Source organism: Tenrec ecaudatus, chromosome 6 (assembly GCF_050624435.1).
Source record: "Tenrec ecaudatus isolate mTenEca1 chromosome 6, mTenEca1.hap1, whole genome shotgun sequence".
NCBI classification, from domain to species: domain Eukaryota; kingdom Metazoa; phylum Chordata; class Mammalia; order Afrosoricida; family Tenrecidae; genus Tenrec; species Tenrec ecaudatus.
The window spans coordinates 58,204,456-58,219,157 of record NC_134535.1 but is presented as its reverse complement, the minus strand read 5'-3'; the positions used below and the strand labels follow the sequence as shown (position 1 = coordinate 58,219,157).

The following is a 14,702-nucleotide window of genomic DNA, read 5'->3' as shown; positions in this document are numbered from 1 at the left end:
TCACCCACCGGACAATAGGAATATTGTCACCCTGTGCTTGCTTAGCGGGATGAATGTTTGAACCAGGTTGACAAAAATATTGTATGTAAACGTGCATTTCTTGTTCTGGTGTGGGGAGAGAGGATGGTGGTGTGAGCGTGAGGATTGCTTGCAGATTCTTTCACTTTTGCTCCCAGATTCTCATTAGGAACCTAGAGCCCACCGACCCATAAACCTGACTTCACCCTTAAGTTGTTGTTCTTCAGCCTTAACCAGACCTAATATAGAGTGAGGACCACAGGGTTTGTATCTAGAATAGTGGAAATGACACCTCTGTGTCATAGCTCAGGCAGGAGGCTATGAAGAAGGAAGGTTCTAAATGAACAGGCCCAGGGCAGACACTATTGTAGGTCAGGACTGGTAGCCCTGGACCTGGGCCAGTTTTCTTTCTCCAGGGGTTCCAAAACCCTGGGGGAGACGAGGTACATAAATGCTGGAAGGTGTAGCTGAGTGTATTGTTCACCAAGATTCTCATCTAGACTGGATTAGTAATGATAACAGAATATATTGAGTGCTCCCGTGTAACACACAGAGAGAAGTCAGATCTCACATGTTAAAGGTTCAATTACTCACAAGTTACAGATACGATTACTGCTCTCATTTTCTAGCTGAGTGACTTGAAGCTTATAGACGTGAAATAGCCTACCTAAAAATCACATCGTTAGTAAAGGATGAGATCAAGTTTGAGCCTCAATTTTCTTATCCTGTTTAAAGGTCTGTACCCTCAACTACAGTCTTATATTATCCACTGACAATTAGGTTTTAGAAAAAAAGAGGTTTTATACTCAAAGGCTGTACTGGCAGATAGGTCTTTAATTGTATGCTAAGCTCATTGCTGTTGAGCTGAAGCAGACTCTTGGTGACCTTATAGGACAAGAGTCGAACTGAACTAACTGCCCCTTGTGGTGTCCAAGGTCAAAATCTACACAGGAGCAGCCTGCCACAGAGTTCCTCAGAGCACAGCTTAGTTAGCAGCCCTGCAGGACAGCAGCTGAGCACTTAATCTCTGTGCCACCCAGACTCCTTTCTTCTTAGCAATGGTCTAGTCCAGGGGTCCTCAAAGTTTTTAAACAGGGGGCCAGCTCACTGTCCCTCAGACCGTTGGAGGGACGGACTATAGTTTAACAAAATCTATGAACAAATTCCTACGCACACTGCACATATTTTATTTTGAAGTGAAAAAAAAACAAACGGGGCAAAAACACTCGGTGGGCCGGATAAATGTCCTTGGTGGGCCGCAGTTTGAGAAGGGTGGAAAGGCCATGTCTGGGCCCACTTAGAAAGGCTGCTACTGTCTTAATTCGTGCTGCTACCACCAGTGGGTAGCTTCAAAGAACAGAAATTTATTTTCATCACAACCAAGAGACGAGAAGTGTGGATGAGATGCCTGCGTTTCTTTGTTTGTGTAGTCCAAGTAGTCTTTAGTTCCTTGTCAATCTCCACTGGGCACCGATTGCCCTCGTTTGTACTTGCTGGTCTCTGTGTGGGCTGTTCTGCCACGCAAAGTGACTAGACTAAGATATGCCCCACACTGATAGGACCTCATTCACACAACAAAGAGATCCTATTTCCAAATGGATTACATACAACAGTTTGGATTCCAATATATGTTTTGGGGGCACATAAGTCAGTCCATAACAGCTACTCTGCTGGAGACACACACTGGCTGCGATGAGGTCGGGATAGTGCTATGTATTTGTCAATCGTTGATCCAGACTCATTGGGACCCGGTGTGACAGAGTAGAACTACATCATAAGGTTTCCAAGGCTGCATCCGTTAGTCTTGGTGGCACACTGGTTAAAGTGCTTGATTCCACCTTACACCCACCAACTACCATGCAGGAGAGATACGGCGGTGTGCTTCTGTAAAGACTTACAGCGTTGGGAGCCCTACGGACAGATTAGTACGATCTCCTGTGGGGTTGCCATGCGTCAGCATCGACTTGATGGCAGTGGGTTTGAGTTTGGGAATCCTTAAGGAGGCACACTGCTTCAACTCTCTGTGGTTCCCGCCTTTCAGTTCGCAGCCAAGTGCTTAACCACTCTGGGAAGACCTTTAGGATTCATGGAGGCTAGTCGATTTTAGTTTATGAAAGAGGAAACCGAGGCACAGCCTGGGGAACTTTCACTCAATTTGATACTGCAGGTTTAGTTTCTCAGAACATGAAATGACACTGAGAGCCCAGGTCTCCTAGTTCCCAGCCCTGTCCCCCAGCCTTCAGCACCGTGGTTTAATCCAAGAGCGCCTTCTAGATAATGCTTAGGTGCGAGATGGTGACTCTAGCCCAGCGGTTCTTACCTTCCTAAGGCCGCAACCCTTTCATACAGTTCCTCAGGCGGTGACCCCAAACCATAACATAATTTTCATTGCTACTTCATCACTGCCATTTTGTTCCTGTTATGAATTGGGCAACCCCTGTGAAAGGCTCTTTTGATCCCCAAAGAGGAGGCGACTCACAGGTTGAGAAACGCCTCTGCTCATTCTCACACTTGTGAAATGGTTAGAGAGTAAGTGAAGGCCAGCCAGAGCCTCCAGTATGGCAAAGCCTCTCCCTGCAGGAAACCAGATTCATTCTTGCAGACTTCAGGGTATCAGACTGTAAACACTTCTGGGAAGAGTCCCTGCAGAACTCCCTGGGGCCATCAAGCAGTTGGCTCAGTGTTGAAGGAGGACTCCCTCTGGCACAGAAGTCAGTTCACAATAGCAGCTCCTCCCAATTGCAGAGGCTTAGAGGGGGGGAGGGGAGCAAACTCAGTAGGGTTCACTCCATTGAGCAGTGGCTTCTGCAGGCAAGGGAGAGATGGGTGCTGCTTTACCCCCCCTCGGGTCATGCTCTAATTCTGAGCTGAGACCCCATGGGTCGCTGGACGGTCTGGGCCAGCATCAAGCCAGGGGATTCAGCAGCAGGAAACGGTGATGACTTACACCAGTGATTGTCAGCTCACTCACTGGCTTCATTCACTAGCAGCTCAGCCAACTCCAGGGTGGCATGTGACCGACCATCTTGCCATTCTCCAAGCTAATCATTGGGTACAATTATTATCCCCGCTTCTGTATCAGCCAACAGGTGGGCGTGATCCCTACAGGGCAGGATGCAAAGGTCCCCAGAACATAACCAGCAGGCACAGCAGCCGCCCTGAGGGTATGTCGCATCCTTGAGAGCTTTAAAAAATCAACTCCCAGCGTTCCCTTTGCGTGTTATGCAGGCAAAGGTGAGCATATTGCCGAATAGTCTTTGCCTAGCATGATACGCTGAGACTCCACCAGTTGATTGTGAAGTCTGAGACAGCGCCCGGTTCTCTAATGTGCAGGCATTCATTTTGCCTGAGCCCAAAGATATCAAAACACCCATGGAGCATTTCTTGATCTTGAACTTGTCTCAGTCCCTTTACCAGTCAAAGCAGACTAACCGAGTGCCTCTGAGTGTCCGCGGGATTGCCACGTGGTTACCTTTCTGATTTTAGTTGTTGTTTGCCAAGATGGTTCAGATCCTTTCACAGAGTTGCAGCATGACACAGGTGAGCCTTGCCCCTTGCTGTACTCGTCTTGAACCCATGAAAACCCAATAGGCTCACAGAATGCCTCACTGGAGCACTCTGCTCATGTTGTCTATTACCAGGAGGACAGACAGGAGGACAGACTAGAGAGAGAGAGGATGCCGAGTTGGTCTCTGTGAGAGTTACCTAATCTGGTGTCAATTTAAGGATTAAGAGTATAAGGGTGGAGCCTAAACTGTCAATCTGGAGATAGGCAATGGGACTTCTGTGTGGGCATGGCCTTCTCCTGAGAATTCTGGGAAAACTGGTCATTCCTCCTTGGAGGCAGGAGAGACACACTCTCTCTCTGCTGCTCCCTGGAAGCCACTGTAGAAGACAAGCCACATGGACGCAACCAGAGCTTGGAAGCCGGAGAAGCCACAGAGAGACCCCTGCCAGCACTGAGATGCTTTCAATGCCACTGGATCCAATGACTTTCTACCCGCTGGCTTGTGATCATTCTGCATTTGGCGTCATTGCATGTGCTTTGTGAGTCTGAAGAGGACTTTATAGATTGGTATTGGACATATGGGCTAATATCAGACATATGGTCTTGGACTGGACTGGTTTGGGATGTTTTCTCAATGATCAATTCCTCTTGTATATAAACCTCTCCCTTATGTACACATGCGTGCTTATGAATTTGTTTCTCTAGTCTACCCAGACTAACACAGTCTCTAGCCTTTCTTTACATGTTGTGATGTCTGAATGGACAATCAGAGCAATAGGCCAAGGATTCAATGCTAACCAGAGTAGAGTGCCGCAGAGAAAGCAGCTTCGAACTCTAAAAACCACAGCAAAGCACTGGGAAGCTGTTCTTTGAAGAGGGCTCACCACTCCCACACAAAGGACACTGTTTCTTGAGACTGTGATGTTGTTGTTAAAATGTAGACAAAATGATTAGTCATGCAGAACTCAAAACGGATGTGCAAGGCACTGCTTTGGGTCTACCACAAAGGCATTTGCAGGTGTAGAGACCTTCTGCTCATAACGAAGTTATTCTGTGAGCCCAAACAAAAAGCAACAAAAACAAAACAACAACAACAACAACAACATTAATCCACTCTTGAGCGGCCCTGTGCACCCACCAGTTTACCTATGCATGGATCTGGACACCGAACTTTTGGGGAAAGCAAATCCCACGGAGGACAGGGGCCACTTGCCTCTCTCTTATGAGTCAGCAGCCCTTTGGTTCTCAGTTGGGTTTTCAGACTTAGGAAATCACAGCCTTCTTCATCAAGGCCTGTGAGTAACTCAATGGATTTCTGAAACCGTTGAGGAATGTACCAAGAATATTCAACAGGCAATGTTTCCTCCCCACAATTTCCTCAGGAAACCTAGCAGTTAGAGATTAAGAAGGTCAAACAGTTCTTGGGATGATTTCAGAGTCTGGAATACAAGAATGTCTTCAGAAATCCCGGCCCAAATCATTCCTGGACAGTGGAGGAAATGGGACACAAAGAGGGCACATGATTTGCCAAGGTGACTTGGAAAATCAAATCTTGACCGGCCTATTATCATTTTGTTCCCCTCGGTTCTACTCTAAGGGGCCTGGTGGCACTGTTGGGTAAGTGTGCAACTGCTAACCATGAACTTGGGTGTAAGGCCACCAGTGGCTCCTGGGGAGAAAGGCATGGCTCCACCTGCTTCCCTCTTTGCAGGCTGTTGCTGTCCGGTGCTGTTGAGTCGTTCTGACTCATGGTGACCCTGTGGACAACGGAACAAACTCCGTTCTGGTCCTGCATCCACGGCACAATTGTTCTTATAGTTCATTGTCACAGCCACCGTGTCAGTTCATTCCCTTCCTCTTTTGCTCTGATCCTCCCCTTTACCCAGCAGGATGTCCTTCTGCTGGGGCTGGTCTCCCCTGAGAACATGTCCAGAGTATGTGAGATGAAGTCTCATCAGTCTTGCTTCTAGGGAGCATTCTAGTTGTACTTCTTCCAAGACAGACTTATTTGTTCTTTCAAAAGTGCATGATCCTTTTAGTATTCGTTGGCAATGTCATTATTCAAATGCAGTGATTATTCTTTTGTCTTCCTTATTCAGTGTCCAGCTGTCACATGCATTTGAGGCAATTGCAAATACCATGGCTTGGGTCAGGTGCACCTTAGTCCTCAAAGTAATAGGCTTGCTGTTCAGCACTTTAAAGCAGTCTTATGCTGTAGACTTACTCGGTGCAAGGCATCATTCGATCACTGCTACTTCCATGAGCAGTGATGGTGGATCCAGGCAAGATGAAAGACTTGACACCTTTGATCTCTCCTCCATTTATCGTGATGTTGCCTGTGGGTCCAGCTGTAAGGCTTTCTGTTTTCTCTTCACTGAGTTGTAATCCACACTGAAGGCTGTAATCCTTGATCTAAACCCTGCATAGGATTGTGAGTTAGAATCAACTTGAGGGCAGTGGTCGAGGTTTTGGGGTTCTACTTGTAAGGAATACAGATAGCGCAGTGGTTGAAGTGCTCAGCTGCGTAACCAAAAGGCTGACTGGCAATGTGAACCCTCCACCAGTTGTCCCACAGGACAAAAACTGGCAGTCTGCTCTTAAAAGATTACAACATTGGAAACCGAATGAGATAATTCTGCTCTGTCTTATAGGTCACTGGCTGTCACCATTTACCTGGTCACAATGAGGCTTTTAACGTTTATTTTATTTTTCACGGTTTCATCAACCTAAAATCCACTTATCATGTCTTTTCATAGTTCAATCATATTCATAAGACATGTACAACCACTACCACAATCAATTCCAAGATATTTATTCTTCCTTGAACTGGTTGTTGTTAGCTCCAAATTTTTCATTTGAATCTATTGATCCAGTTGTTGTCTTTATAGGTTCATCTAATCCGGGCTGCTTTGGTTTGGTTTTACTTCTGTTCTGACATCAACGGCACATGCAACACGTCTTCCTCTGAATCTATTCCTGGAACTAGACTCAGTCTCACAAGTTAAAGGGCTGCCAGTTCTGCCCAAGTGCTCAGATGCTAGAGGCCAGCTTGGGAGTCCGTCCCCACAGCACACTCCCTTTGGCCTGCCAGCTACAACTGGATTCCTCCATCCCCCCGAACTCTTCAGGATGCCACCCTAAGCTCAGGGGTTCTCAAGATCCCCCCACTTCTCACTTTCTGGATTCCAATTTTGGGATTTCATTTATTTCTTCAGTACACCAACCACAAGCTCAGAGGTACCCAGATGAACCTCACTTCTGTTCTGCTGACTCTTCTGATCCCCTTGTGATGGGCAGTTCACCAGAACTACGCTCACAGTCATACCACAGTACAAAGGAAGGGATGCAAAAGAAGTTGTGTATAAGACAGGAGCTTCCACATCTCAAAAAGGAACACAGCCTCTTCCCATGTGCATTCATGTCCTTCTCCAACCAGAAGCCCATGAACTTCTATATCCAGAGCCTTTATTAGGACTTCATTAAAAAAAAAAATCCAAACTCCAGCTCTCTTCCCTTGAGTTTGGTTGATACCATATGGTGAGTCTTTCTGCCATACTCAACCCCTAACCCAACTTGACCCATGAACACTTAGATGTGGTTTGGAGTCTTCATCCAAGACCCTTCATTCCTTGAAGGTTTTAGAAGTTTCAACAGTTACCAAGGACAACACCTGAATTCGTTGTGTATGCTTAATTTCCTTGTTACCCTAGTAGCTAGCGAGAGTCCAAGTGTTGTGATGCTCACTTAAGGCAGATCCGTTACCCTTGTTTTCTTTTCCTCTGCTTCCCTGTGCCGATTGATTTACCACTAAACTGAGGAAAGCATGGCATCTAGGCAAGTATTTCTCAAAATGTAACTCACAACCATTTTTATCACTGTCACCTTAAATGTCTTTGAAGCAGTGCTTCTCAGCCTTCCTAATGCCTCGACCCTTTAATTCAATTCCTCATGTTGTAGTGACCCCCAACCATAAAATTATTTTTGTTGCTACATTATAACTGTCATTTTGCTACTGTTATGAATCATAATGTAGATATCAGGTATGCAGGAGATATTTTTAATATATCATTTTATTGGGGCTCATATAATTCTTATCACAATCCATCCATCCATCCATTGTGTCCAGCACATTTGTACATTTTCTGCCATCATCATTCTCAAAACATTTGCTTTCTACTTGAGCCCTTGGTATCAGCTTCTCAGTTTTTCCCTCCCTCCCCTCCCACCTCTCCCTACCCCTACGAACACTTGATAATTTATAAATTATTATTATTTTTCCATGTCTTACACTGTCCAATGTCTCCCTTCACCCACTTATCTGTTGTTCGTCCCCCAGGGAGGGGGTTATGTAGATCCTTGTGATGTGTTCTTATTTTCTCCCCCATCTTCCCCTTCCCCTTCTGTTATCTCTACTTTCATTATTTGTCCTGAGGGGTTTATCTGTACCGGATTTCCTGTGTTTCCATCTCTGATCTGTACCTGTGTGCATCCTCTGGTCTAGTCAGATTTTTAAGGTAGAATTGGGATCATGATAGTGGAAGGTGGGGAGAGGAAGCATTTAGGAACTAGTAAGTTGTATGTTTCATCAGTGCTATACTGTACCCTGACTGGCTTGTCTCCTCCCCCTGACCCTTCTGTAAGGGGATGTTCAGTTGCTACAGATGGGCTTTGGGTCTCCACTCGGCACTCCCCCTCATTCATAATGATATGATTTTTTGTTCTTTGATGCCTGATACCTGATCTATGAACACCTTGTGATCACACAGGCTGGTGTGCTTCTTCCATGTGGGCTTTGTTGCTTCTCAGCTAGATGGCCACTGTTTATCTTCAAGCCTTTAAGACCCCAGGCTCTAAATATTCTGATAGCCAGTCACCATTAGCTTCCCCACCCCACAATATTTGCTTATGCACCTGCTTTGTCATCAACGATTGTGTCAGGAAGGTGAGCATCATGGAATGCCAGTTTACTGCTTAATGAGCTGTTCTTGCATTAAGGACGTACTTGAGTGGAGGCTCAATGTCCATTTGCCACCTTAATACTAAACCTATAAATATATGCACATTGATGTATTTCCCCATTGTCATATATAACTATATTTACATATGTACACGCCTGTGTTTAGACCTCTATAAATGCCCTTTGCCTCCTAGTTCTTTCCTCTGTTTCCTCTCTTCTCTTTTGTTCAGCCTTCATTTGGGTTTTGATATTTCCTCTTGTCACATTGCCCTTGATCAATCCCTATCATCCCTCCTGCACCCTACTTGCCATCGATTTTAGATCACTTGTTCCCTTGTCCCTGGGATTGTTAGCACCCACTTCCTTTCCCCGGCCCCCTCATGTCCCTCTAGAACTGTTGGCCCTAGTGTTTTCTCCTCCAGGTTGTTTATCCTACTTTTCTTATCTAGATAGACCATGCAGGATATATTTTCATTCTTACAAATGGAACATAATTAAAGCATAGTGATTAAACACAAAATATGTAATTATATATTGTGAAATATTTATTTGTAATTACAAATAAATGAAATTTTGTCTTGAATGGTGTAGCATGGGTAATAGTCTTCACTTGGGGTACTAATATGTGGGCATGTCTGTATGTGGATGGACCCGCCTAGAGATGGATAGAGGAGCTGTGTCTCACTTTCTAAGACCATCGGAAATTTCTCTTTTCTGATGTTCTTAAGTGAGCCCTGTGAAAGGGTCGTTCGACCCCCAAAGGGGTTGTGACCCACAGGTTGAGAAAGGCTGCTTTAAAGGCTAACTCTCTAAGTCTCCTCAGACCTACTAAATAAAATTGTGTGGCTTGGGGTATCTGCATTTTTCATAAGGTCCTTAATAATTCTCAATGCATACTAAATGTAGGAACTGTTGATCTGAGACCAACAAACAGCAGACCGGTGACACACACCAAGAAATGGTCCCCAACTTTTTATTCCCTAGTAGTTTTATTCGTATGTATGTAATTTATGTATCATATAATTCTTTTTTTTTTTTAACAATTTATTGGGGCTGATACAATTCTTTTCACAGTTCATACATATACATACATCAATTGTATAAAGCACATCTGTACAGTCTTTGCCCTAATCATTTTTTTCTCCTCTTTTCTTCTTTTACATTTTATTAGGGACTCCAACAACTCTTACCACAATCCATACATATACATACATCAATTGTATAAAGCACACCCATACATTCCCTGTCCCAATCATTCTCAAGGCATTTGCTCTTCACTTAAGCCCCTTGCATCAGGTCCTCTTTTTTCCCCCCCCCTCCCTCCCCACATCAATTTTAGCACATTCCCCCCTCCTTACTCCTGAAATCCCTATTCCCTCCCTGTCTCCATCCCCACCCACCCCCACTGTCTTGCATTCCCCATATCCCTAGGCACATTGTATCAGTTATGCATCCACTTCTCCTGTGCCTCACATCTGGGAGACCCAGTAGAAAATGGAATCCCTCTAAGGTGGTAAGGGTAGAAACCTAATGGTATACAGACAAAAATACTAATAATGTATAAGAAGGAAAAGTTCCCCAACAATGATAAAAAATCCAGGGAAGAAATTTCTTTCATGAAACCAGTAAGAGATACTTGCACCCAGAACAAATTCAGGTCCCATCTGTAGGGTGGTCAACTGGACAAGCATCGAGTTTGATCCAGCATGTTCAAGATTACAATGGCCTCTGCCCAGTAGCAAGGCTGATAAAGACTCTTGCCTGTGGCGATAGCTGATCTGCCAATCAATGGCTCAGCCTGAGCAGCTACTCTGCAGATGGGCTTGGGGCTCTCACCGTCCCCCACAGCCCTCCACAAATTGGGTATTCATAATTTTAGCTCTGATGCTTTTCTGCTTACCGTATTTGAGATCGATAGTTATCATCTTTGGATCACACAGCTGGCATGCTTCTTCCATGGGGACTAGGTGACTCATCATTTAGATGGCTCCTTGTGTGAATACAAGCCTTTAAGACCCCAGACACTATTCTGATTGATAGCCGGGCACCATTTGGTTTCTTCACCACACTTTGCTGTAGTGCCCGTATCTTCAGTGATCATTTCATGAAGGTGAGTATGTAGCAGGGCGGAAATGTAGGAACGAATTATTCTTAAGTTGGAGCTAGGGTTAAAGCGAACCCAAACCCATACCTGGCTCTATGCCATTTAAAAAATTTGCTCTAACCTGGCAGCCAGTATGCATGTCTTATCTTCCACAACTCCACCATGTCAAACCTAAGCGTGCAGTTTCTTCCATAAGCATACCCCTTTTCCACAACATAGTTCTCCTTACTGGACTTCTTGACATCATCTCCTTCTTATTTCCCTCACCCTTCTATATCCCTCTCCCCCCAAACTCCCCTTATAGCCCCCAAACGTATCACTGAATTTTTCTGGCGAATACAGCTATAGCTTGTTCTCGGCTATCCTTAGTGCCAGCCGTATAGTGAGCAAAACAGAGCTAATAGTGATTCAAAGATTAATTTCAGCAGCGCTCCCGTTTTCCTAATCTCTACTTTCTGCATAACTATAATGATTAGCTCCCCTCCCCCCACAGCCTGGGAATGTTTATCTGCTATGTGTTGTTCTGCTCGGCGTGGTGGAAGGTAAATGAATGTTTGCAAGTGTCCTCAAATACACAAACCTACACAAGACTCTGTGGGTACATAGTACTTGGCCTCAAAATGTCTTGCAATGACTCCACAAATAGTTCAGTCAGAGTCCCAATTACCTCGCTACGCAGGTAATTATTACTTCTGCCATTTAAGTGAAATTTCAGTACATTGCTTATAGCCATAAACTTATGAGCATATTTATGCTCTCCTGGCTCTATTTATAGTGGAGATTTAAAATTCCATTTTGCTGGGGTATAGCTCAGAACTGTCCTTCAACATGAATTTGTCTGATACTAAATAAAATAATACAAAAGCATAGTTGTTTTCCTCAACCCTTAATAGATTAAACAAACAAACAAACAAACAAACAAACAAATGAACAGAAATCACCCAATTTACCTTGCACACGGGGAAACTTATTTCACGGTCCGCTGGCAGCCGAGCAGTTCTGCACGAAGCTGGGCTTCCGAACGTGCGGCAGCACTGTGATGTTGGGGCCCGCTGCAAGTCTCAGGGGGTTTGACTGGCTCTGTGGTATGTTTTGCAGCATGCACTTTCTGACAAGGCGTGTGTGAAACCCTTTGACCCAAAGATTACCTGCTTACAGGAATGCCTTATCACCACCTTCCAGGAAGCCTACTTTGTTTCAGAAAGCTTTGAAGAAGCCAAAGAAAAGATGAGGTAAACGCGAATTTCCTTCCATTTGGAGCAAACGCTTTTTCTTTTTCCTTCTTTCCTGTCTCTCTCTCTCCTATCAACAGGGGCTGATGGCAAATTCTCCTCTTTCTGTTTCCTCTGCAGGGACTTTGCCAAGTCCATTACCCGTCCCTTCTCCGTGTACTTCAACCCCTACACACACAGCATTGAAATCCTGAGAGACACCAGGAGTATCCAAAGTGTGTTGCAGGGCCTTCGCGGCGATTTGGACACCGTGTGTGACGCTTTGGCCAAAATGAACCAGTATCTGGGGATTTAATGTGCGGGGCCAGGGTTGTTGCCAGCAGGGTCTGGTGGGTGCTGAGCAGCAATTCAGTCAAGGTCATATAACACCAATAACTTTCTGTAACATGGGTAGCCTAGAAAGTATGCAATTCTATGTGGCTCTACTTACCTGTAACTCTCTGTGTTCTGTGTGAAACACCACCAGGAACCCAATGACAGATAATCACTTGTATGAAATATCGTAATATGTTGAAATGTATTAAATATGCTGGACATTCCTGGTTAGTGCCCTTATGCAACTGCATCTAGTTAAACATGATAAGGAATAGCCCTCTTATGATTATAGCTTCTGTCCTTTCTATCCTTGAAGCCATTGTTCAGTGTTCGTTAGATAAGGTGAAAACAGCAGGGAGGCTGTTTCTGTTTTCAATAGTATCAGTGTTTTTTGTAGCATTGTTTGAGATAAACCCAGAATTGTATGAAAGTACTCATCACAATAATGAAAAGTTCAGTAATTTATTTTTAAAAACAGTTGTGGTAACACAGCAGAGTTTAGATTATTCTTTTAGATTGAGTATAGGTTGTATTGACTGTGCAGAAGCTGATTTGTGGCATGCTTCCTAAATAGGTTGGAAGGTAATACTTTCAGAAAGGAAATTAGAAATACTAAAGAAATCAATTGTTGCAAAGTCACTTCTGACTCATGAAAATTTCATGCATGTCTAAGTAGAACCTGTGTACCATAGAATTTTCAATGGCTGATCTTTTGGATGATCCCCTGACATTTCTTCCTATGCATCGCTGAGTAGTCTCAAATCTCTTTTGGTTAGCAGCTGAGCCTGGGAATGACATGGACCACCCAACAACTCCCAGATATATTCAGCGGTAGAGAAGAAATCTTGGGACCATGAATGCTATGCTTGAGTAAATTTAATTATCATGCCCAGGTGTTTGACCCATCTCTTTGGCCAGAGGACAATAGAATCATAAAGCTATAAATATTATATTTGATTTTAAAGTTCTAGAAATTGAGTTTTTGAGAGCCAAAGTGATTTACCCAATCCTTACAGTTGGCTGTGCACCAAGACTTACAGTCCGCCGCAGTCTGCTTTTGGAACCCTGAGACGTCCTCTTGAGGGTATGCATGTGTGCAGCCAGAGAAGGGAAACTAATATCTATCAAAATTAACACTTATTACTAATTGGGCTCTGTCTGTGATCAGTATTTTTACAGGTAGACTTTCTCAATCCCAAACCAATCTGGATCAATGAGCGATTATCCCTGTTTTCAAAGTTTCCCTAAAGCTTGAGGGAAATGCTGTGATAAACCACGAGTGTTTGATGGACCTTGCCTAAGTGTAATTAGTTGTGTAAGTAAGCAAATAAAAAGCTACTGGATGAACGCATGCATCTGATTATCTTCTGATTCTTTCACCTAACAGAACCGCGGGTTCTCTTACCTTTCTTTTGCAGTACAGAATACTGGGCGGGGAAGAAAGGAGGAAAGAAAAACTGAGGCAAAACACTCAGGATAGAATTTTCAAGTTAACTATTCTGAGGTGTTTGGAATTGTGTCCCCCCAAACAGGTGTTATCCTCCCATTTGGATTGTGTGTGTCCTTTTTATTTTAAAGAGGCAGGAAGAGTGTAGGGTTATTTTTTAAGTCTATCCTTTTTCTGACATTCAATACACAAATGAGAAAGCAGATATGGGGAGAGCCTCATGCTCAGCCACATGAAGATCACCCAAGAGCATGAAGTCAGAGAGACGAGGACACACACACACACACACACACACACACACACACACACACCCTCTCGCACCGTGAATGTAGACTTCTAGCCTACTAAATTTTAACAAGGCAAATTTGTTTGGTAAAACCAGCCACTTGTAGAAACTTTTGATATGACAAACAATGCCCAAGTTTTTTTAATAAGAAATTTTGTATAATTTGAAACTAATTCACACATTTGTATGGTGCCCACTGTGAACGCAGGTATTCTCTAAATGCTGTCAAGATACACGTGGCAAAGAGTGACAATGTACATAAAATTCAGATAAAGATTCAGAATTTGGTTGACTTTCTTAATAGGAGATCTCATTTCTGAAGGCAGCTCAGAACAATGTAAGTTTTTGAGAGGGGATTTGGTGAACATGAGAGTCATGCAGCGTAAGCGTTCTTCTGGAATATGGGAATAGGATTCTGAAAGATGATTGACGATGAAGGAATGCTGACCAAAGCTGCACCACGCTAGAAGGATCTTGAAGGAGCAGGTTGATGGAGCTGCATGTCTCCATACTTTTATAAATCCGTCGATGCCTAGTTTTACTAGATGTAGAGGACCCTGAATAACTAATCAAACAAAATCCAAGCAGTTCTAGGATTCATTGGTTAATTTTCTCAGAGTTGAAAATTGGCTAGGAAACTTCTTAATGTTGGTCTTCCAAAATTCTGTTATTTCTTTGATAATAATCAAACATAAACAACCAAAATAAATAGTTACTTGCTTTTTACCTATTAGTGGCCCTGGTGGTGTAGTGGTGATGCACTGGGCTGTGGTCAGAATGGCCGGCAGTTCGAAACCACCATCAGCTCCCTGGCTTCCTGCTTCTGTAGACAGTT

The 14,702-nt window shown here is 43.9% G+C and overlaps 1 protein-coding gene across 2 annotated transcripts in view; it reads left to right on the top strand.

Annotated features, from left to right (window-relative positions):
• Positions 1 to 12,114, top strand: part of TPH2 (tryptophan hydroxylase 2) — a 131,661-nt gene extending 119,547 nt beyond the window's left edge. For both annotated transcript variants that reach the window (XM_075552768.1, XM_075552769.1), the window contains exons 10-11: positions 11,686 to 11,819; positions 11,940 to 12,114. In XM_075552768.1, the coding sequence (XP_075408883.1) occupies positions 11,686 to 11,819; positions 11,940 to 12,114 (309 nt within the window). The remainder of the gene's footprint in view (positions 1 to 11,685; positions 11,820 to 11,939) is intronic.
• The last annotated feature ends 2,588 nt before the right edge of the window (positions 12,115 to 14,702 follow it).